This window comes from Oncorhynchus nerka, linkage group LG25 (assembly GCF_034236695.1).
Source record: "Oncorhynchus nerka isolate Pitt River linkage group LG25, Oner_Uvic_2.0, whole genome shotgun sequence".
Classification (NCBI taxonomy): Eukaryota; Metazoa; Chordata; class Actinopteri; order Salmoniformes; family Salmonidae; genus Oncorhynchus; species Oncorhynchus nerka.
In genome coordinates this window covers 5,666,346-5,691,375 of record NC_088420.1, presented here as the reverse complement: position 1 = coordinate 5,691,375, position 25,030 = coordinate 5,666,346, and the positions used below count along the sequence as shown (strand labels likewise).

Sequence of the window (25,030 nt, the reverse complement as noted above, 5' to 3'; positions counted from 1 at the left end):
AGCTCCCTACTAGCTCCATACCACCTCCATACCAGCTCCTTAGAAGCTCCCTACCATCTCCCTAAAAGCTCCCCACCAGCTCCCTAAAAGCTCCCTACAAGCTCCCTACCAGCTCCCTAACAGTTCCCTAACAGCTCCCTAGAAGCTCCCTACAAGCTCCCTACCATCTCCCTACCAGCTCCCTAACAGCTCCCTACCACCTCCATACCAGCTCCTAAGAATCTACCTAGAAGCTCCCTACCATCTCCCTACAAGCTCCCTACCACCTCCATACCAGCTCATAAGAAGCTCCCTACCAGCTCCCTACCAGCTCCTTTCCAGCTCCCTACCAGCTCCCTAGGAACTCCCTACCAGGTACATAGAAGCTCCCTACCATCTCCCTAAAAGCTCCCTGCCAGCTCCTTTCCAGCTCCGTACCAGCTCCCTACTAGCTCCCTAAAGCTCCCTACCAGCTCCCTAGAAGCTCCCTACCAGCTCCCTACCATCTCCCTAACAGCTCCCTACCACCTCCATACCAGCTCCTAAGAATCTCCCTAGAATCTCCCTACCAGCTCCCTACCACCTCCATACCAGCTCCTAAGAAGCTCCCTAGAAGCTCCCTACCAACTCCCTGCCAGCTCTCTACCAGCTCCCTAGAAGCTCCCTACCAGCTCCATAGAAGCTCCCTACCAGGTCCCTACCATCTCCCTAAAAGTTCCCTACCAGCCCCCTACCAGCTCCCTACCAGCTCCCTAAAAGCTCCCTACCAGCTCCCTAGAAGCTCCCTACCAGCTCCCTAGAAGCTCCCTACCAGCTCCCTAAAAGCTCCCTACCAGCTCCCTAGAAGCTCCCTACCAGCTCCCTACCAGATCGCTACCATCTCACTCAAAGCTCCCTACCAGCTCCCTAACAATTCCCTAACAGATCCCTACCACCTCCATACCAGCTCCTTAGAAGTACCCTACCATCACCCTACCAGCTTCCTACCAGCTCCCTACCATCTCCCTAAAAGCTCCCTACCAGCTCCCTAAAAGCTCCCTACCAGCTCCATAGAAGCTCCCTACCAGCTCCCTAACAGTTCCCTAACAGCTCCTTACCAGCTCCCTACCAGCTCCTTCGAAGCTCCCTACCGATTCCCTACCATCTCCCTACCAGCTCCCTAGAAGCTCCCTACCATCTCCCTACCAGCTCCATACAAGCTCCCTACCATCTCCCTACCAGCTCCCTACAAGCTCCCTACCAGCTCCCTACCAGCTCCCTACCAGCTCCCTAGAACCTCCGCACCAGCTCCCTACCAGCTCCCTATCAGCGCCCTACCATCTCCCTACCAGCCCCCTACCATCTCCCTACCATCTCCCTACAAGCTCCCTACCATCTCCCTACCAGCTCCCTATCAGCTCCCTACCATCTCCCTACCAGCTCCCTACCAGCTCCCTACCATCTCCCTACAAGCTCCCTACCACCTCCATACCAGCTCCTAAGAATCTACCTAGAAGCTCCCTACCATCTCCCTACAAGCTCCCTACCACCTCCATACCAGCTCATAAGAAGCTCCCTACCAGCTCCCTACCAGCTCCTTTCCAGCTCCCTACCAGCTCCCTACCAGCTCCCTAGGAACTCCCTACCAGGTACATAGAAGCTCCCTACCATCTCCCTAAAAGCTCCCTGACAGCTCCTTTCCAGCTCCGTACCAGCTCCCTACTAGCTTCCTAAAAGCTCCCTACCAGCTCCCTAGAAGCTCCCTACCAGCTCCCTACCATCTCACTAACAGCTCCCTAACAGCTCCCTACCACCTCCATACCAGCTCCTAAGAATCTCCCTAGAATCTCCCTACCAGCTCCCTACCACCTCCATACCAGCTCCTTAGAAGCACCCTACCATCTCCCTAAAAGCCACCTACCAGCTCCCTAAAAGTTCCCTAACAGCTCTCTAGAAGCTCCCTACCAGTCCCTAACATCTCCCTAACTGCTCCCTACCACCTCCATACCAGCTCCTAAGAAGCTCCCTAGAAACTCCCTACCAGCTCCCTACCACCTACATACCAGCTCCTAAGAAGTTCCCCAGAAGCTCCCTACCAGCTCCCTACCAGCTCCCTACCAGCTCCCTAGAAGCTCCCTAACAGCTCCCTAAAAGCTCCCTACCAGCTCCCCAGAAGCTCCCTACCAGCTCCCTACCAGCTCCTTTCCAGCTCCCTAGAAGCTCCCTACCAGCTCCCTAAAAGCTCCCTAGAAGCTCCCTACCAGCTCCCTACCAGATCCCCACCATCTCCCTAAAAGTTCCCTACCAGCTCCCTACCAGCTCCCTAGAAGCGCCCTACCTGCTCCCTAAAAGCTCCCTACCAGCTCCCTAGAAGCTCCCTACCAGCTCCCTACCAGATCGCTACCATCTCACTCAAAGCTCCCTACCAGCTCCCTAACAATTCCCTAACAGATCCCTACCACCTCCATACCAGCTCCTTAGAAGTACCCTACCATCACCCTACCAGCTTCCTACCAGCCCCCTACCATCTCCCTAGAAGCTCCCTACCAGCTCCCTACCAGATCCCCACCATCTCCCTAACAGTTCCCTAACAGCTCCTTACCAGCTCCCTACCAGCTCATTCGAAGCTCCCTACCGATTCCCTACCATCTCCCTACCAGCTCCCTAGAAGCTTCCTACCATCTCCCTACCATCTCCCTACCAGCTCCCTAGAAGCTCCCTACCATCTCCCTACCAGCTCCCTACAAGCTCCCTACCATCTCCCTACCAGCTCCCTACAAGCTCCCTACCAGCTCCCTACAAGCTCCCTACCAGCTCCCTACCAGCTCCCTACCAGCTCCCTAGAAGCTCCGCACCAGCTCCCTACCAGCTCCCTATCAGCGCCCTACCATCTCCCTACCAGCCCCCTACCATCTCTCTACCATCTCCATAAAAGCTCCCTACCATTTCCCTACCAGCTCCCTACCAGCTCCTTTCCAGCTCCCTACCAGCTCCCTAGAAGCTCCCTACCAGCTCCCTACCATCTCCCTACCAGCTCCCTACCAGCTCCTTACCAGCTCCCTACCAGCTCCTTACCAACTACCTACCAGCTCCTTTCCAGCTCCCTACCAGCTCCCTACCATCTCCCTACAAGCTCCCTACCATCTCCCTACCAGCTCCCTATCAGCTCCCTACCATCTCCCTACCAGCTCCCTACCAGCTCCTTACCAACTACCTACCAGCTCCTTTCCAGCTCCCTACCAGCTCCCTACCATCTCCCTACAAGCTCCCTACCACCTCCAAACCAGCTCCTAAGAATCTACCTAGAAGCTCCCTAACATCTCCCTACAAGCTCCCTACCACCTCCATACCAGCTCATAAGAAGCTCCCTACCAGCTCCCTACCAGCTCCTTTCCAGCTCCCTACCAGCTCCCTACCAGCTCCCTAGGAACTCCCTACCAGGTCCATAGAAGCTCCCTACCATCTCCCTAAAAGCTCCCTGCCAGCTCCTTTCCAGCTCCGTACCAGCTCCCTACTAGCTCCCTAAACGCTCCCTACCAGCTCCCTAGAAGCTCCCTACCAGCTCCCTACCATCTCCCTAACAGCTCCCTAACAGCTCCCTACCACCTCCATACCAGCTCCTAAGAATCTCCCTAGAATCTCCCTACCAGCTCCCTACCACCTCCATACCAGCTCATAAGAAGCTCCCTAGAAGCTCCCTACCAACTCCCTACCAGCTCTCTACCAGCTCCCTACCAGCTCCCTACCAGCTCCCTAGAAGCTCCCTACCAGCTCCCTAGAAGCTCCCTACCAGGTCCCTACCATCTCCCTAAAAGTTCCCTACCAGCCCCCTACCAGCTCCCTACCAGCTCCCTAGAAGCTCCCTACCAGCTCCCTAGAAGCTCCCTAGAAGCTCCCTACCAGCTCCTAAAGCTCCCTACCAGCTCCCTAGAAGCTCCCTACCAGCTCCCTACCAGATCCCCACCATCACCCTAAAAGTTCCCTACCAGCTCCCTACCAGCTCCCTACCAGCCCCCTAGAAGCGCCCTACCTGCTCCCTAAAAGCTCCCTACCAGCTCCCTAGAAGCTCCCTACCAGCTCCCTAGAAGCTCCCTACCAGCTCCCTAAAAGCTCCCTACAAGCTCCCTAGAAGCTCCCTACCAGCTCCCTACCAGATCGCTACCATCTCACTCAAAGCTCCCTACCAGCTCCCTATCAATTCCCTAACAGATCCCTACCACCTCCATACCAGCTCCTTAGAAGTACCCTACCATCACCCTACCAGCTTCCTACCAGCTCCTTACCATCTCCCTAAAAGCTCCCTACCAGCTCCCTAAAAGCTCCCTACCAGCTCCATAGAAGCTCCCTACCAGCTCCCTAACAGTTCCCTAACTGCTCCTTACCAGCTCCCTACCAGCTCCTTCGAAGCTCCCTACCGATTCCCTACCATCTCCCTACCAGCTCCCTAGAAGCTTCCTACCATCTCCCTACGAGCTCCCTACCATCTCCCTACCAGCTCCCTACCAGCTCCCTAGAAGCTCCCTACCATCTCCCTACCAGCTCCCTACAAGCTCCCTACCATCTCCCTACCAGCTCCCTACAAGCTCCCTACCAGCTCCCTACCAGCTCCCTACCAGCTCCCTAGAAGCTCCGCACCAGCTCCCTACCAGCTCCCTATCAGCGCCCTACCATCTCCCTACCAGCCCCCTACCATCTCTCTACCATCTCCCTAAAAGCTCCCTACCATTTCCCTACCAGCTCCCTACCAGCTCCTTTCCAGCTCCTTTCCAGCTCCCTACCAGCTCCCTAGAAGCTCCCTACCAGCTCGCTACCATCTCCCTACCAGCTCCTTACCAACTACCTACCAGCTCCTTTCCAGCTATCTACCAGCTCCCTACCATCTCCCTACAAGCTCCCTACCATCTCCCTACCAGCTCCCTATCAGCGCCCTACCATCTCCCTACCAGCCCCCTACCATCTCCCTACCAGCTCCCTACCATTTCCCTACCAACTCCCTACCAGCTCCTTTCCAGCTCCTTTCCAGCTCCCTACCAGCTCCCTAGAAGCTCCCTACCAGCTCCCTACCATCTCCCTACCAGCTCCCTACCAACTCCTTACCAACTACCTACCAGCTCCTTTCCAGCTCCCTACCAGCTCCCTACCATCTCCCTACAAGCTACCTACCATCTCCCTACCAGCTCCCTATCAGCGCCCTACCATCTCCCTACCAGCTCCCTACCATCTCCCTACCAGCTCCCTACCATTTCCCTACCAGTTCCCTACCAGCTCCTTTCCAGCTCCTTTCCAGCTCCCTACCAGCTCTCTAGAAGCTCCCTACCAGCTCCCTACCATCTCCCTACCAGCTCCCTAACAACTCCTTACCAACTACCTACCAGCTCCTTTCCAGCTCCCTACCAGCTCCCTACCATCTCCCTACAAGCTCCCTACCATCTCCCTACCAGCTCCCTACCAGCTCCCTAGAAGCCAAACTGCCCTTTCATGAATTACGCAATTAGAGGCACTCCCTAAAAATTATAGCTGTTAGCACTCCAGCTCACGTTAATCTAGCTGCGTCAGACAGCACTCCTTGCCTCGGTTCTCAGGGAGAAATGTCATCATTGGTAATTACCAGCCACACTGTTATTTTCGTGAATAAGGCTTCTTCTTTAACTATCATACGCCAAAGATGGAACAAATATCTAAATAAATTGGTAGACATTTTGGGGCTTTCATTCTTGTCTTTATCATTTTCATACTTTTGAATCTCATCAGAAATTAATTGTCTTGTAAGCATTTACCTTAAACTGTTTCTTACTTTCACATCAGGGCTTGATCTAGGCTACACAGATCACATCGGAGCTTGATCTAGGCTACACAGATCACATCAGAGTTTGATCCAGGCTACACAGAACACATCTGAGCTTGATCTAGGCTACACAGATCACACCGGGGTTTGATCTAGGCTACACAGATCACACCAGGGCTTGATCTAGGCTACACAGATCACAACAGGGCTTGATCTAGGCTACACAGATCACACCAGGGCTTGATCTAGACTACACAGATCACACCAGGGCTTGATCTAGGCTACACAGATCACACCAGGGCTTGATCTAGGCTACACAGATCACAACAGGGCTTGATCTAGGCAACACAGATCACACCAGGGCTTGATCTAGACTACACAGATCACACCAAGAAGGATGTGATAGTGGCTTGACATCCTTCTTGATGATGACGCTGCACCTGTACGCATTGGTGGATCCATCCATGGTTCATTGGTGGATCCATCCATGGTTCCATGGTTCATTGGTGGATCCATCCATGGCTCCATGGTTCATTGGTGGATCCATCCATGGTTTCATGGTTCATTGGTGGATCCATCCATGGTTCATTGGTGGATCCATCCATGGCTCCATGGTTCATTGGTGGATCCATCCATGGCTCCATGGTTCATTGGTGGATCCATCCATGGTTCATTGGTGGATCCATCCATGGTTCCATGGTTCATTGGTGGATCCATCCATGGCTCCATGGTTCATTGGTGGATCCATCCATGGCTCCATGATTCATTGGTGGATCCATCCATGGTTCCATGGTTCATTGGTGGATCCATCCATGGTTCATTGGTGGATCCATCCATGGTTCCATGGTTCATTGGTGGATCCATCCATTCCATGGTTCATTGGTGGATCCATCCATGGTTCATTGGTTCCATCCATGGCTCCATGGTTCATTGGTGGATCCATCCATGGCTCCATGGTTCATTGGTGGATCCATCCATGGCTCCATGATTCATTGGTGGATCCATCCATGGTTCCATGGTTCATTGGATCCATCCATGGTTCATTGGTGGATCCATCCATGGTTCCATGGTTCATTGGTGGATCCATCCATGGCTCCATGGTTCATTGGTGGATCCATCCGTGGTTCCATGGTTCATTGGTGGATCCATCCATGGTTCATTGGTGGATCCATCCGTGGTTCCATGGTTCATTGGTGGATCCATCCGTGCCACTTTCGCTTTAGTTGTAATCCAAGCAAAGTTGTCGCTCAACGAATGCTTGAGGTGTGTGTCTCACCTTTTTGTGAAAAGAAAAGGAAAATATATATATGTAAAATAAGAAATAATAAGGAGACCATCATCTTAAACACTAACATGTCTCATATATCTTCTGACATCCGTTTGTGCATAATGCAAACGGCAGCCACTCCATGGCTAGATGTCTTTGCCACATCACATGAATGTTCTCTTGATGATAAGTAGAAACTTAATCATCAAATGATTCATCAAAATGATTCATGTGAAACAACTGATTCAGGAAGACTCAATATCTCAATGATGAAAGAGCTGGTTTCTACTACAGCTGTCTCTTTTAGGCATGCCAGAGCACAATATTCTTTATTTGGACTTTTTTTGTTTTTTTTGTTGTTAAAATTTGACATGGGAATTGGCTCCCCTTCTCTTTGCACAAACCAGCACCTCTACTCATTTACATTTACATTTAAGTCATTTAGCAGACGCTCTTATCCCTCGTGGGAGAGGCGTATTTTGTGTTTATGGTGTCGTCCTTTTCCCCCCGTCGTAACACATTTCAAGCTGTTGGCTGTTGGTTCAAGCTTTTAGCCATGTTTCGTTTCTGCTCAATTTTTATTTATTTTTTATTTTATTAATTTGAGTTAAGAAGGCCTTTCTTTTTGTCCCGAGCATGCCTTCTTTACACCTCACCAATCTAGTTGTTTGCCTACCCTTTTCTACCACTCCTTTACCCCTTAAATGTCTACCCGCCCCATTGGTTCTTGGGAAATGTGGTCCTCGACTGCAAGACAAAATTGTAGGCCTAAAGTATGTTACAGAATATAAGAGCTAACCCTACAGCCTGGTACAGAGTATAAGAGCTATAACCCTACACCCTGGTACAGAGTATAAGAGCTAACCCTACAGCCTGGTACAGAGTATAAGAGCTAACCCTACAGCCTGGTACAGAGTATAAGAGCTAACCCTACAGCCTGGTACAGAGTATAAGAGCTAACCCTACAGCCTGGTACAGAATATAAGAGCTAACCCTACAGCCTGGTACAGAATATAAGAGCTAACCCTACAGCCTGGTACAGAATATAAGAGCTAACCCTACAGCCTGGTACAGAGTATAAGAGCTAAACCTACAGCCTGGTACAGAATATAAGAGCTAACCCTACAGCCTGGTACAGATTGTAGGAGCTACGGTCTCTGACAAGAGAATGAAACTAAATATCCTCAAGAAGATGTCCCCACATCTGCTTTAAATCTCTTCAACAAATCTCTTGTGATGATAATTACAGACTTTCAGAGCGTCTAAGATTTCACTGTATTGTTACTTGTAAAGGATGTAGTGATGAGCTCTCCCCATGCTGTAGTTGGCTGGACAGACAGACAGACTGAATGGATTCTGAGGTGTCTGTCCCCATCAAGACATAGGCCTACTGTAGGCTGTGTCGCAGTCAGTTGAAGCTTCACATATATATATATATATATATAGAGAGAGAGAGAGAGAGAGAGAGAGAGAGAGACATACAGTAGTTTCACCTTCGGCATAACATGCTCCTTAGCCTCACCAAGCTCTCAAAAACTAAAAACACAGCCTCCCTCCTGCTCCTTAATTGTCCCGCTGTTATCTTGACCTAAAGCTATTATGTTGACCAGACACACCCATAGAGGGAATAGTAAAGGGTAGCCATGGTCATCACCAGAGCTGTCCAGTCGAGTGCAGTCCCGGCTTCTGTTTGGTTGCTTTGCAGCTTGGTGTGTTTGTCTCGTGCTGTGTTAATGTTCCGTTATTATCTCATTATCTCTGTACGTTATCTCTCTCACTGTTCTGGTCTCTCTGAGCTCTCTAATGGTACTTTCGCTCTCTCTCTCTCTCTCTCTCTCTTCTCTTTTCTCTCTCACTGTCTCGCTCTCTCCCCTCTCTGCACCTCTCTCTCTCTTTCCCCCCTCTCTGCACCTCTCCCTCTCTCCCTGTGTCCCTGTCTCCCCCCCTCTCTCTTCCTCTCTCTCTCTCTTTCTCTCTCTCTCTCTCTTCTCTTTTCTCTCTCACTGTCTCTCTCTCTCCCCTCTCTGCACCTCTCTCTCTCTGCACCTCTCCCTCTCTCCCTGTGTCCCTGTCTCCCCCTCTCTCTCTCTCCCTCTCTCTTTCTCTCTCTCTATCTCTCTCTCTCTCCCCCCTCTCTGCACCTCTCCCTCTCTCCCTGTGTCCCTGTCCCCCTCTCTCTCCCTCTCTCTCTCTCTCTCTCTCTCTCCCCCTCTTTGCACCTCTCCATCTCTCCCTGTGTCCCTGTGTCCCTCCCCTACAGAGCCTTTGTGTACCTGAGTAACCTGCTGTACCCTGTGCCTCTGGTCCATCGTGTGGCCGTCATCAGTGAGAAGGGAGAGGTCAAAGGATTTCTCCGGGTGGCTGTACAGGCAATCTCAGGTAAAACCTGGACCATAGACCTCCACCCACATTACAATCAATCAAACTCAATACAGCCAACAAGCTAATAGCCTAACATAAAGCGTAGGGAGCTGTACAGTACATGGAACTTCATAAGACCCACATTACAGCCAGTATATTAGCTCAGGTAGGGATTAACTCTCTAGGACAGACTGAGTGTGACTTCTAGAGGAAGTCAAGTGAAGGTGTTTTGTGTTTCCCTCCAGCTGACGAGGAGGCACCTGACTACGGATCCGGTGTCCGTCAGTCTGGCACCGCCAAGATCTCCTTCGAGGACCGGGAGTTTGAGAAGGTACGTCTCCCGAGCAAACCCACAGAGGATATCGGGCACTGTTTTCTCTAGTCAGCGCCTATGTAGCTCCCCTAGTTTTACTAGCTAAACTGTCGGGAGTCATAGAGATAGATAGAGGACTCTAGTGCTCAAAAGCTTGAGCGTTATTGAGGACTTTCACCATTTTGAAGTAGCGGTCAGCTGGGTGGGACTTCCTATGGGTTATGGAAGGATCGCATGATTCCATCCAGGTCATCATGCGACATCAGCCAATTAATTATACTTGTGAGCAAACATTCCATAACTGCAGGTGGTAGTAAATCATCATTGTCTTTAAACCTGTTCCCGACTACACCCTCTAGGGGGCAGTATGCACATTTTCAGTTTGTTTACCAACTCATAGAAGTATTAGTAGAAGAAAATGTACTACTTCAAAATAGAGATGGCATCCTTTGGCGCTGACCATGCTCTCACAGACACCCTAATGGGACCCATACGATGTCTAAAGTATCTATATGTAAATCTATGAGCTCTTAGATTTGCTAATGGTCAGTGGCTAGGCTGCCCCCACTAGCTTTGCTAACGGTCAGTGGCTAGGCTGCCCCCACTAGCTTTGCTAACGGTCAGTGGCTAGGCTGCCCCCACTAGCTTTGCTAACTGTCAGTAGCTGGCTGCCCCCACTAGCTTTGCTAACGGACAGTGGCTAGGCTGCCCCCACTAGCTTTGCTAACTGTCAGTAGCTGGCTACCCCCTCTAGCCTTGCTAACTGTCAGTAGCTGGCTACCCCCTCTTTGCTAACTGTCAGTAGCTGGCTGCCCCCACTAGCTTTGCTAACGGACAGTGGCTAGGCTGCCCCCACTAGCTTTGCTAAAGGGTCAGTCGCTAGGCTGCCCCCGCTAGCTTTGCTAACGGTCAGTGGCTAGGCTGCCCCCACTAGCTTTGCTAACTGTCAGTAGCTGGCTACCCCCTCTAGCCTTTCTCACTGTCAGTAGCTGGCTACCCCCTCTAGCCTTGCTAACGGTCAGTGGCTGGCTACCACCTCTAGCCTTGTTAACGGTCAGTAGCTGGCTACCCCCTCTAGCCTTGTTAACTGTCAGTAGCTGGCTACCACCTCTAGCCTTGTTAACTGTCAGTAGCTGGCTACCACCTCTAGCCTTGTTAACTGTCAGTAGCTGGCTACCACCTCTAGCCTTGCTAACTGTCAGTAGCTGGCTACCCCCTCTAGCCTTGCTAACTGTCAGTAGCTGGCTACCCCCTCTAGCCTTGCTAACTGTCAGTAGCTGGCTACCCCCTCTAGCCTTGCTAACTGTCAGTAGCTGGCTACCCCCTCTAGCCTTGTTAACGGTCAGTAGCTGGCTACCACCTCTAGCCTTTCTCACTGTCAGTAGCTGGCTACCCCCTCTAGCCTTGTTAACGGTCAGTGGCTGGCTACCCCCTCTAGCCTTGTTAACGGTCAGTAGCTGGCTACCCCCTCTAGCCTTGCTAACTGTCAGTAGCTGGCTACCCCCTCTAGCCTTGCTAACTGTCAGTAGCTGGCTACCCCCTCTTTGCTAACTGTCAGTAGCTGGCTACCCCCTCTAGCCTTGCTAACTGTCAGTAGCTGGCTTGTTACCCCTACCACCTCTAGCCTTGCTCAACTGTCAGCCTAACGCAGTGGCTACCCCCTGTTGTTAACAGTAGCTGGCTACCACCTCTAGCCTTTCTCACTGTCAGTAGCTGGCTACCCCCTCTAGCCTTGTTAACGGTCAGTGGCTGGCTACCCCCTCTAGCCTTGTTAACGGTCAGTAGCTGGCTACCCCCTCTAGCCTTGCTAACTGTCAGTAGCTGGCTACCCCCTTGTTAACTCTAGCCTTGCTAACTGTCAGTAGCTGGCTACCCCCTCTGCCTAACTGTCAGTAGCTGGCTACCCCTCTAGCCTTGCTAACTGTCAGCCTACCCCCTCTAGCCTTGTTAACTGTCAGTAGCTGGCTACCCCTCTAGCCTTGTTAACTGTCAGTAGCTGGCTACCCCCTCTAGCCTTGTTAACTGTCAGTAGCTGGCTACCCCTCTTTTCTAACTGTCAGTAGCTGGCTACTCTAGCCATTGGCAACGGTCAGTCTGGCTAGCCTTGCTAACTGTCAGTGCTGGCTATCTTGTGGCTAGTCAGTGCTGGCTACCCCCTCTAGCCTTGTTAACTGTCAGTAGCTGGCTACCACCTCTAGCCTTTCTCACTGTCAGTAGCTGGCTACCCCCTCTAGCCTTGTTAACGGTCAGTGGCTGGCTACCCCCTCTAGCCTTGTTAACTGTCTGTACCCCTCTAGCCTTGTAACTGTCTGGCTCCCCCTCTAGCCTTGCAACGGTCAGTAGCTGGCTACCCCTCTAGCCTTGCTGTTAACTGTCAGTAGCTGGCTACCCCCTTGCTAACTAGCTGGCTAGTCAGTGACTAGCCTTGCTAACCTACCAGCTACCCCCTCTTGCTAACTGTCAGTAGCTGGCTACCCCCTCTAGCTTGTCAGTAGTCAGTGACTAGGCCTTGCTAACTGTCAGTAGCTGGCTACCAGTAGCTGGCTACTAGCCTTGTTAACTGTCAGTGGCTGGCTACCTTGTGGCTAGTGGCTACCCCTCTAGCCTTGAACTGTCAGTAGCTGGCTAGGCAGTAGCTGGCTACCCCTCTAGCCTTGTTAACCAGTGCTGGCTTGCCTTTAACTGTCAGTAGCTGGCTACCCCTCTAGTTGCTAACTGTCAGTAGCTGGGCCTACCCCCCCTCTCCCTACCACCTCTAGCCTTTAACTAACCCCCTGCCTTGCTAACTGTCAGTAGCTGGCTACCCCCTTGTGGTCTAGTCAGTGACTCAGTAGCTGGCTACCCCTCTAGCCTTGTTAACCTACCCCCTCTCCAGTAGCTGGCTACCCCCTCTAGCTTTGCTAACTGTATGCTATCTTGTGGCTAACTGTCAGTGACTAGGCCTTGTTAACGGTCACCTCTGTATGCCAGCTTTGCTTCTTGACTGTATGCTATCTTGTGGCTAGTCAGTGACTAGGCCTACCTACCAGCTTTGCTAACTGTATGCTATCTTGTGGCTAGTCAGTGACTAGGCCTACCTACTAGCTTTGTTAACTGTATGCTATCTTGTGGCTAGTCAGTGACTAGGCCTACCTCCATGCTTTGTTAACTGTATGCTATCTTGTGGCTAGTCAGTGACTAGGCCTACCTCCCAGCTTTGTTAACTGTATGCTATCTTGTGGCTAGTCAGTGACTAGGCCTACCTCCCAGCTTTGCTAACTGTATGCTATCTTGTGGCTAGTCAGTGACTAGGCCTACCTCCCAGCTTTGTTGACTGTATGCTATCTTGTGGCTAGTCAGTGACTAGGCCTACCTACCAGCTTTGCTAACTGTATGCTGTCCCTTGTGGTCAGTTCCAGGCTGAGTCGTGCCCCACTGGTCTATCCCGTACCGGGGAGTCCCAGGAAGAGCTGCGTTTTGTGGAAGGGGAGGGACAGAACTCAGGGATGGAACCCTCGGCCGATGAGGTCAACAACAACAATTGTGCGGGTAACGACCACTGGCTGTGTAGTCTCTTGTCTCAGTTGCTGTGGTACCTCATCAAACTGTCTCTTGTCTCAGTTGCTGTGGTACCTCATCAAACTGTCTCTTGTCTCAGTTGCTGTGGTACCTCATCAAACTGTCTCTTGTCTCAGTTGCTGTGGTACCTCATCAAACTGTCTCTCCTCAGCTGCTGTGATGTCTCATCAAACTGTCTCTCCTCAGCTGCTGTGATGTCTCATCAAACTGTCTCTCCTCAGCTGCTGTGATGTCTCACCAAACTGTCTCTCCTCAGCTGCTGTGATGTCTCATCAAACTGTCTCTCCTCAGCTGCTGTGATGTCTCATCAAACTGTCTCTCCTCAGCTGCTGTGATGTCTCATCAAACTGTCTCTCCTCAGCTGCTGTGATGTCTCATCAAACTGTCTCTCCTCAGCTGCTGTGATGTCTCACCAAACTGTCTCTCCTCAGCTGCTGTGATGTCTCACCAAACTGTCTCTCCTCAGCTGCTGTGATGTCTCATCAAACTGTCTCTCCTCAGCCGCTGTGATGTCTCATCAAACTGTCTCTCCTCAGCTGCTGTGATGTCTCATCAAACTGTCTCTCCTCAGCCGCTGTGATGTCTCATCAAACTGTCTCTCCTCAGCTGCTGTGGTGCCTCATCAAACTGTCTCTCCTCAGCTGCTGTGATGTCTCATCAAACTGTCTCTCCTCAGCCGCTGTGATGTCTCACCAAACTGTCTCTCCTCAGCTGCTGTGATGTCTCATCAAACTGTCTCTCCTCAGCTGCTGTGATGTCTCATCAAACTGTCTCTCCTCAGCCGCTTTGGTCTCTCATCAAACTGTCTCTCCTCAGCCGCTGTGATGTCTCATCAAACTGTCTCTCCTCAGCTGCTGTGGTACCTCATCAAACTGTCTCTCCTCAGCCGCTGTGATGTCTCACCAAACTGTCTCTCCTCAGCTGCTGTGATGTCTCATCAAACTGTCTCTCCTCAGCTGCTGTGATGTCTCATCAAACTGTCTCTTGTCTCAGCTGCTGTGATGTCTCATCAAACTGTCTCTCCTCAGTTGCTGTGGTACCTCATCAAACTGTCTCTCCTCAGCTGCTGTGGTACCTCATCAAACTGTCTCTTGTCTCAGCCGCTGTGATGTCTCATCAAACTGTCTCTTGTCTCAGCTGCTGTGATGTCTCATCAAACTGTCTCTCCTCAGCTGCTGTGATGTCTCATCAAACTGTCTCTCCTCAGCTGCTGTGATGTCTCATCAAACTGTCTCTCCTCAGCTGCTGTGATGTCTCACCAAACTGTCTCTCCTCAGCTGCTGTGATGTCTCATCAAACTGTCTCTCCTCAGCTGCTGTGATGTCTCATCAAACTGTCTCTCCTCAGCCGCTGTGGTACCTCATCAAACTGTCTCTCCTCAGCCGCTGTGATGTCTCATCAAACTGTCTCTCCTCAGCCGCTTTGGTCTCTCATCAAACTGACTGTCCTCGGCTGCTGTGGTCTCTCATCAAACTGTTTGTGCGGGTGTGGTCTGTCTGCGTGTACAGTACTTATATTCATTATGTTAAATGTATTCATGTACGGGTAGGCAGTGTGTTTATGAGAGTGTGCCAGAGTGAACCAACAGATTCACTGAAGATATACAGTTGTAAGGATGTAGGGTAGTGTATTACAGAGAGAATTCGCGCCCTACATATACTCAATGTCTCTTCTTCTCCCCCTCCTGTAGCCAGTCCAGATGAGTTGGAGAGCCCCCTGAAGACCAACCTGGAGGGAGGAGCTCTGGACGGAGCCCTGGAACACCTGAGGATAGGTAACATCTTCACCTTCAGGGTGACAGTCCTCCAGGCCTCCAGCATCTCCGCAGAGTACGCGGACATCTTCTGCCAGTTCAAGTAAGTTGTTGTTGTTGTTGTAGGTTCTAAGATCTTTCAGATCAACAGATCTATTAGACCCTCCGTAACAGACTGTGAGTGGTAGCTAACAAGCCCTTCCCTCTCTCTCTCTCTCTCTCTCTCTCTCTCTCTCTCTCTCTCTCTCTCTCTCTCTCTCTGTCTCTCTCTCTCCCCTCTCTCTCTCCCTCTCTCTCTCTCTCTCTCTCTCTCTCTCTCTCTCTCTCTCTTTCGGGTTTACCTACAGTTTCATCCACTGTCACGATGAGGCCTTTTCCACAGAGCCTCTGAAGAACACAGGGCGAGGCCCTCCTCTGGGCTTCTACCACGTACAGAACGTAAGCAGTCGATCAATCACATTTAATTATAAAGCTCTGTGTTTCACATCAGCAGTTGTCACAAAGTGTTTTACAGTAAATACTACAGTATGCAGATGGCATGAAGAATGAAATACACAAATGTGATGGTTAGATATGCTTTTGTTTCTTAAATGTTTATAACTAGCTATCTATTTATTGGTTTAACAGATTGCTGTAGAGGTCACCAAATCCTTTGTGGACTATATCAAGACCCAGCCTATGGTGTTTGAGGTGTTTGGTCACTACCAGAAACAGCCCTTCCCTGCTCTGTGCAAGGACCTGATCAGGTACAGTAGTCGCTGGTCACTCTCGTCATTATGTTCATTGTAATGGACAGGGCCTCATTGCCCACTTGCGATGTAACCTAAGTGTTACGTTGATCGTACCAGAGTCGTCGTTATTTTTTACAAGCCAAAGAGTGTTTCCCGCAAAACAAGCACGTAGAGAGAACGTTCGATAGGTGTGTTTCCCCTCAAAACAAGCACGTAGACAGAATGTTCGATAGGTGTGTTTCCCCCCAAAACAATAAGAACGTAAAGAGAACGTTCGATTGGTAGGTTTCCCCCCAAAACAAGAACGTAGAGAGAACGTTAGATAGGTGTGTTTCCCCCCCAAACAAGCACGTAGAGAGAACGTTCGATAGGTGTGTTTCCCCCCCAAAACAAGCACGTAAAGAGAACGTTCGATAGGTGTGTTTCCCCCCAAAACAAGCACGTAGAGAGAACGTTAGATAGGTGTGTTTCCCCCCAAAACAAGCACGTAAAGAGAACGTTTGATTGGTATGTTTCCCCCCAAAACAAGAACGTAGAGAGAACGTTTGATAGGTGTGTTTCCCCCCAAAACAAGCACGTAGAGAGAACGTTTGTGTGTGTGACGGATTATCTCCTGGAGATATATTAACCACCTATGGTTGCAAATAGGCTCTTGAGGTAGTTTATTAGGCTTACCCAATACTAAGTCACAGATTGGGCACATCATTCACACACAATTTTATTTAATTTAACTAGGCAAGTCAGTTAAGAACAAATTCTTATTTACAATGACGGCCTGGGAACAACTCATGTTTTAAATCAGTCATGGCCACTTCTTTATTAACCAAATCTAAATTGAGGCCAAATCAGGAAGTGCAGTCGTCCTATAAGAGCCAAGGTAGGAACAAAGTTTCTGGGAAACACCTCTGTTACTAGAAGTTACTAGAAGGTTCTAACGATAATCTTAACGCTACGAAGGCTCTGGGGGAAAACTTCTCTTCTGTCTTTTTGATGTGACGGTAAACATACTGTATAACTTACTGTACCTGTCTCTCTCCCAACAGCCCTCTGCGTCCCTGCAGAAGGCAGTTCCCCAAAGTCATGCCCCTGTCCAAACCAGGTAAGCACCAGAACAGTCTTAGTAAACAAATAGACTTCAACCCCCCCAAAAATGGATCTACATAAAAATATGTCTGTTTTTATTTTGAAGCAGTACACAGTACACAGCAGATAGTACACGGTACACAGTACACGGTACACAGCACACAGTACACAGTACACGGTACACAGTACACAACACACGGTACACAGCACACAGTACACAGTACACACTACACAGCACACAGTACACAGCACACAGTACACAGCACACAGTACACAGTACACAGCACACAGTACACAGCACACACTACACAGCACACAGCACACAGCACACAGTACACAGCACACAGTACACAGTACACACTACACAGTACACAGCACACAGTACACAGCACACAGCACACAGTACACAGCACACGGTACGCAGCACACAGTACACAGTACACACTACACAGCACACAGTACACAGCACACAGTACACAGTACACGGTACACAGTACACAGCAGATAGTACACGGTACACACTACACAGCACACAGTACACAGTACACGGTACACAGCACACAGTACACAGCACACAGTACACAGTACACGGTACACAGTACACAGCAGATAGTACACGGTACACACTACACAGCACACAGCACACAGTACACAACACACAGTACACAGCACACAGTACACAGTACACAGCACACAGTACACACTACACAGCACACAGCACACAGTACACAACACACAGTACACAGCACACAGTACACAGCACACAGTACACAGTACACAGCACACAGCACACAGTACACAGTACACAGCACACAGTAAACAGCACACAGTACACAGCACACAGCACACAGCACACAGTACACAGCACACAGCACACAGTACACAGCACACAGCACACAGCACACAGTACACAGCACACGGTACACAGCACACAGTACACAGTATACAGCACACAGTATACAGTATGTATCATTCTGTTGTATGGCCTGTGTACAGTACTCTATGTTGCTACCTACAGCGCATGTCTGTTGCATTGCCTCCGTACTCGTGTTCTGTTAGTCTATGTAATGTCACGCTTGATGCTATTGGCTGTACTCTTATGTTGTGTAATGTCACGCTTGATGCTATTGGCTGTACTCTTATATTGTGTATTGTCACGTCAGCTCAGTTCAATGTTGTTGGGTACGTGTTACTCTACATGTGACTGTGAAGTAGCAGACGATGAGACGCCGCCCGACCGGGAGAAGACGCTGGAGCTGATTCGCTACCTGGTCCCAGAGGTGTTCAATGGGGCGCTGGTGGACTCTCTGTCAGGCCACGCCCTGTCTGCAGCCGGATTGGCTGCCTCTTTCCTCCTCGAGGGGGAGGGGCCACCCAGTCTTCCAGCCCCGCCCCTCTCTATCTGTTCAGTTATCAGAGCCCAGAAACCGGGTTGGTTACTGTCTGTGTGTCTGGGCCAATGAAAGTCCCTTGAAACAAACCTCTTTTTATATCACTCTGATGTGCCTTTACACAGGCAGACAAAATCTGATCTCATGACACTTTTGACCAATCAGATCAGATTTATAATTGGGGAAAACATCATAATTGGGCTGAACTGTGGAAATGCAGCCAAGATGATAAATTGTAAATCAGATAAAGAAACAGACATCTTAAATTAGCACCTACAGATGACCAAATAGATTGTAGTCATAGACAAACACATTAATGTGTCGCTCCTACATTCTGTTATCAACTGAGTTCAGTATAAAAATAAAAAAAATAGATGTTTTACCAACTGATATAAAAAGAGGAGGTTGTGTTTCAGGGATTTTTCCACAGGCTCTCTTCTCGTGCCTTGTCGTGTGTCTACTGTTATCCTGTCTGGTTGATTTTTCCCCGAGAGTTCCTCCTGTGATCTCTTCCTCAAATGGATCTATGGGCTTTCAGCTTCTGTAGTTACCATGAACAATCATTTATTGCTTGTTGTTTTTTAAAAGATCTGTGTCGGCGTGCTTTTGATCGATCACACCTTGACCTCTCTTTCTGTAGGACCTGAGCTACTTTGTAACAATACCCTTATCCAGAAGCGTTATTCCATTATTCGCTTGAGAAATATCGTAAATATACCCAAATAATTATAGGTAGTTTTAGCAGATTGTAATTTTTCACAGGCACATCCTTGTATTGTTAAGGGATGACTGCTGTATTCATTACCCTGCCTTTCTGCAGGACTGTACTGAGTGGTTCCTCCATCTCTCCCTGCGTTATTCTCATCCCCCTCCTCTCTCTTTTAAGCCTTTCTTCCTTTCACAGCTCTCCCTGCTACTGGAGAGTGAGTGTCCTTGGCGGTAACCTTGTCTCCCTTCACCTCCTCCTTTTAGTCCCTGCCACCAAGCTGACTACCCTGATGCGCCCTACAGCCGGGCCCTGCCACTGCAAGTATGACCTCATGGTGTTCTTTGAGATCTGCGAACTGGAGGCCAGTGGAGAGTGAGTATCCCACAGAGATACTATATATATATATATATATATATATATATATATACACACAATATATTAATACTACATTTCTATAGTGTATATAAAACCTTATATATGTGCTCTATATTAAATTCCATGATGTATTCCATCTCACCACGCTCAAATGCTTACTATAGGCTACCTTCCAATATTCACACTACCCCATACTATCTAGAGGGAAACAATTGTTTGGGAATATATTCTAAGTGATGTATGGACATTGACACAGTACTGTAGACGTAGAGGCAAAGCCCCAGTTTCACCTCAACAGACGCTGCTAATCCATGATCAATATTATAACATTATATATACTCTTAATAATGTTCTATTAATTATCAAATAATCAAAATCAAATGAAACTTTATTAGTCACATGCGCCGAATACAACAAGTGTAGACTTTTACTTACTTACTTACAAGCCCTTAAACCAACAGTGCAGTTCAAGAAAGAGTTAACTAAATGAATTAAAGATGACTGCAGTCTCAGACGATGTTACATTTAGAAATCTATTACCCAACGTGGAACGTTTACGTAAGAACCCAGAGTAATAACAATATCAGCAACAGCATTAACTACTTATTGGCCAAAGTGAAATCGACGAGAGTCTTGTTACTGTGCAGGAAAATAAACAATGGTTGTCTCTGTTTCCTACAGCTACATCCCAGCAGGAGTGGACCACAGAGGAGGCATGCCTTGCCATGGGACATTCATGCTGCACCAGGTAGGTCATTCAGGGAGTGGAGAAGTACGTTATAATTGAACTGATGTGTTCTGTATAAACATAATGCTTCCTGTTTCTGAACATAATGCTTCCTGTTTCTGAACATGATGCTTCCTGTTTCTGAACATGATGCTTCCTGTTTCTGAACATGATGCTTCCTGTTTCTGAACATGATGCTTCCTGTTTCTGAACATGATGCTTCCTGTTTCTGAACATAATGCTTCCTGTTTCTGAACATAATGCTTCCTGTTTCTGAACATAATGCTTCCTCATTCTGAACATGATGCTTCCTGCTTCCTCTTTCTGAACATGATGCTTCCTCATTCTGAACATGATGCTTCCTGTTTCTGAACATAATGCTTCCTGCTTCCTCTTTCTGAACATGCTGCTTCCTCATTCTGAACATAATGCTTCCTCATTCTGAACATGATGCTTCCTCATTCTGAACATGATGCTTCCTCATTCTGAACATAATGCTTCCTGCTTCCTGTTTCTGAACATGATGCTTCCTCATTCTGAACATGATGCTTCCTCATTCTGAACATGATGCTTCCTCATTCTAAACATGATGCTTCCTCTCTCGCTCACTCCCCCTCTCAGGGTATCCAGAGGCGTGTCACTGTGACCATCGTTCATGAGACAGGTGGAGACATCGAGTGGAAGGATGTCCGGGAACTGGTTGTGGGTGAGTCGGTTCAAGACTGTTTGTGTACCATGTGTCTGTGGGTGAGTCGGTTCAAGACTGTTTGTGTACCATGTGTCTGTGTTATGAACAACATCAATATCTATCAAGCGCACCATTCTAACGTCTCCTCCTCCTCCTCCTCCTCCTCCTCCTCCTCTCACCAGGTCGTATCCGCAACTCACCCGAGGGGGACGATGCCATCATAGACCCCAACATCCTGTCACTCAACATCCTGTCGGCTGGGCATGTCAAGCCCATGCAGGAGGACAGGTATGTAACCAGACTCTAGCCATCGTAGGGACCCTACCAGACTCTAGCCATCGTAGGGACCCTACCAGACTCTACCCATCGTAGGGACCCTACCAGACTCTACCCATCGTAGGGGCCCTACCAGACTCTACCCATCGTAAGGGCCCTACCAGACTCTAGCCATCGTAGGGACCTTACCAGACTCTAGCCATCGTAGGGACCTTACCAGACTCTACCCATCGTAGGGACCCTACCAGACTCTAGCCATCGTAGGGACCCTACCAGACTCTAGCCATCGTAGGGGCCCTACCAGACTCTACCCATCGTAGGGGCCCTACCAGACTCTAGCCATCGTAGGGACCCTACCAGACTCTACCCATCGTAGGGACCCTACCAGACTCTAGCCATCGTACGGACCCTACCAGACTCTACCCATCGTAGGGACCCTACCAGACTCTAGCCATCGTAGGGGCCCTACCAGACTCTAGCCATCGTAGGGACCCTACCAGACTCTAGCCATCGTAGGGACTCTACCAGACTCTAGCCATCGTAGGGGCCCTACCAGACTCTAGCCATCGTAGGGACCCTACCAGACTCTAGCCATCGTAGGGACCCATAGACATTATCTGCATCTCCAATGGCACCCTATTCCCTATACAGTGCACTACTTATGACCAACACACAAACACAAAGAAGTATACAGGGAATAGGCTTGCATTTGGAACGCTGTATATTTCATCTATAATGCACGAGGGGGTGTGGTACATGGCCAATATACTACAGCTATGGGGTGTTCTTAGGCACGACGCAACGCGGAGTGCCTGGACACAGCCCTTACCACAAACCCCTGAGGTGCCTTATTACTATTATAAACTGGTTACCAGTGTAATTAGATCAGTAAAAAATATATGTTTGGTCATACCCGTGGTATATGGTCTGATATACCACGGATGCCAGCCAATCAGCATTCAGGGCTCAAACCACCCAGTTTATAATCAGAGATAACCCACAAGACAACTGAATACTATGTTATGTTTGATGATTGGTTATGATTTGACAATATACACTAAATGGCCAAAAGTATATGGACACCCCTTCAAATGAGTGGATTTGGCTAATTCAGCCACACCCGTTGTTACTGACAGGTGTACAAAATCGAGCACACAGCCATGCAATCTCCATAGACAAACATCGTCAGTAGAATGGTCTTACTGAAGAGCTCAGTGACTTTCAATCTGGTACAGTCATAAGATGACACCTTTGCTAGTCTGTCAAATTTCTGCCTCGCTAGAGCTGCCCCGGTCAACTGTAAGTGCTGTTATTGTGAAGTGGAAATGTCTAGGAGCAAAAACGGCTCAGCCGCAAAATGGTAGAACACACAAGCTCACAGAACCAGACCGTTGAGTGCTGAAGCACGTTGAAAATCGTCTGTCCTCTGTCCGAGTTCCAAGCAACGTCAACACAATAACTGTTCGTCAGGAGCTTCATAAAATGGGTTTCCATGGCCGAGCAGCGTCACACAAGCCTCAGATCACTATGTGCAATGCCAAGCGTCTGGCTGGAGTGGTGTAAAACTCGCCGCCATTGGACTCTGGAGCAGTGGGAACGCATTCTCTGGAGGGATGAATCACGCTTCACCATCTGGCAGTCCGACTGATGAATCTGGGTTTGGCGGATGCCAGGAGAGCGATACCTGCCCAAATGCATAGTGCCAACTGTAAAGTTTGGTGGAGGAGGCATAATGGTCTGGGGCTGTTTTGTTATTGTTCAGGCCCCTTAGTTCCAGTGAAGGGAAATCTTAGCGCTACAGAGTACAGTGACATTCTAGACAATTCTGTGCTTCCAACTTTGTGGCAACAGTTTGTGGGAGGCCCTTTTCTATTTCAGTATGACAATGCCCCAGTGCACAAAGCGAGATCCATACAGAAATAGTTTGTCGAGATCAGTGTGGAAGAACGACTGGTCTGCACAGAGCCCTGACCTCAACCCCATCGAACACCTGACTGAGAGCCAGGTATAATCGCCCAACATCAGAGCCCGACCTCACTAATGCTCTTGTGGCTGAATGGAAGCAAATCCCCACAGCAATGTTCCAACATCTAGTGGAAAGCCTTCCCAGAAGATTGGAGGCCTGTTATAGCAGCAATGTTCCAACATCTAGTGGAAAGCCTTCCCAGAAGAGTGGAGGCTGTTATAGCAGCAATGTTCCAACATCTAGTGGAAAGCCTTCCCAGAAGATTGGAGGCCTGTTATAGCAGCAATGTTCCAACATCTAGTGGAAAGTCTTCCCAGAAGAGTGGAGGCTTTTATAGCAGCAATGTTCCCACATCTAGTGGAAAGCCTTCCCAGAAGACTGGAGGCCTGTTATAGCAGCAATGTTCCAACATCTAGTGGAAAGCCTTCCCAGAAGATTGGAGGCCTGTTATAGCAGCAATGTTCCAACATCTAGTGGAAAGCCTTCCCAGAAGACTGGAGGCTGTTATAGCAGCACAACGGGGTACCAACTCCAATGGAATGAGATGTTCGATGAGCAGCTGTACACATACTTTTAGCCACGTAGTGTAAATTCTATTCAATATTTAAGTTATATGGAGCATTCCAGTTGTTATTTTGTTGGAATTAATAACCTTGTTTTGAACTGTTTCATACTATACAGTTCATTTACAGTTCTGAAAATGTTAGATTTGCATCGTAACCAAGGAAACACAATACCACTCCAACACTGTTTCATTATCAATTGTGTTTCTCCTGCCATTTTTTTGAATTCACGGTCCTCTGCGGGAATTCAAAAAAATGAAATATCACGATCACTACGGAAACGCTGGCATGTGTTAATCTTCCGGAGTACTGTGCTCTGGAGACACATTCTCTCATCTAAAGCCAGCCACACCATCCTTGTCCCCCCACCCCCCCACCCCCCACCCCCTACCTTTCTCCCCGTCCCTCCACCAACACCTCACAGACACAGAGCAAACGCCACAGGCACATAATGAATAGAAGGGGCTTCGGGAACCTCTAAACTCTGCCAATTTGACTGGTAAACTCACGGGTGAAGCTCTCAATGGCCTCCAGTCGTACACATTATGTCATATCGTTGACTTGAATGGTCGACGGCCGTTCTATCCATTCTGTTTCTATGTCAGCCTCCCCCAGAGGATCCACTCTAGCACAACACACTCTTTAAAAACTGTGCCAGAGGAGTGTTCGGTCGGCTCCTGTCCTTTCTACAGGTGACCGGACACCGTTCCTAATGCTGAATATATCGCTCGTAAGACACGGTGGAGCTGTTGGACACTTGCACACAGGCTGATGCATGGCACTCATAGTGAGGCGACTATGGGTCAGAGCGCTTGATGAAGCTGGCACGGCCAAGATGCACAGCTTGACTGGTTCATCCAACCTCCACGCAAAGAGGCTTTATCCCCCCCCCCCTCCAACCCCTCCTCCTCTCCCGCTCTTCTTCCACTGAAAGAGGCTTTATCCCCCCCCCTCCAACCCCTCCTCCTCTCCCGCTCTTCTTCCACTGAAAGAGGCTTTATCCCCCCCTCCAACCCCTCCTCCTCTCTCCCGCTCTTCTTCCACTGAAAGAGGCTTTATCCCCCCCTCCAACCCCTCCTCCTCTCCCGCTCTTCTTCCACTGAAAGAGGCTTTATCCCCCCTCCAACCCCTCCTCCTCTCCCGCTCTTCTTCCACTGAAAGAGGCTTTATCCCCCCCCCCCCCTCCAACCCCTCCTCCTCTCCCGCTCTTCTTCCACTGAAAGAGGCTTTATCCCCCCTCCAACCCCTCCTCCTCTCCCGCTCTTCTTCCACTGAAAGAGGCTTTATCCCCCCCTCCAACCCCTCCTCCTCTCCCGCTCTTCTTCCACTGAAAGAGGCTTTATCCCCCCCCCCCTCCAACCCCTCCTCCTCTCCCGCTCTTCTTCCACTGAAAGAGGCTTTATCCCCCCTCCAACCCCTCCTCCTCTCCCGCTCTTCTTCCACTGAAAGAGGCTTTATCCCCCCTCCAACCCCTCCTCCTCTCCCGCTCTTCTTCCACTGAAAGAGGCTTTATCCCCCCCTCCAAC

The 25,030-nt window shown here is 49.5% G+C and overlaps 1 protein-coding gene across 1 annotated transcript in view; it reads left to right on the top strand.

Annotated features, from left to right (window-relative positions):
* Nucleotides 1-25,030, top strand: part of LOC115122123 (kinesin-like protein KIF1A) — a 223,856-nt gene that overhangs the window by 163,305 nt on the left and 35,521 nt on the right. Inside the window, 12 exon segments of the mRNA XM_065009497.1 lie at nt 9,271-9,389; nt 9,617-9,702; nt 13,083-13,212; nt 14,933-15,098; nt 15,343-15,433; nt 15,623-15,741; nt 16,770-16,825; nt 18,022-18,240; nt 19,173-19,281; nt 19,966-20,032; nt 20,633-20,717; nt 20,882-20,987. Coding sequence (XP_064865569.1) covers nt 9,271-9,389; nt 9,617-9,702; nt 13,083-13,212; nt 14,933-15,098; nt 15,343-15,433; nt 15,623-15,741; nt 16,770-16,825; nt 18,022-18,240; nt 19,173-19,281; nt 19,966-20,032; nt 20,633-20,717; nt 20,882-20,987 — 1,353 coding nt within the window.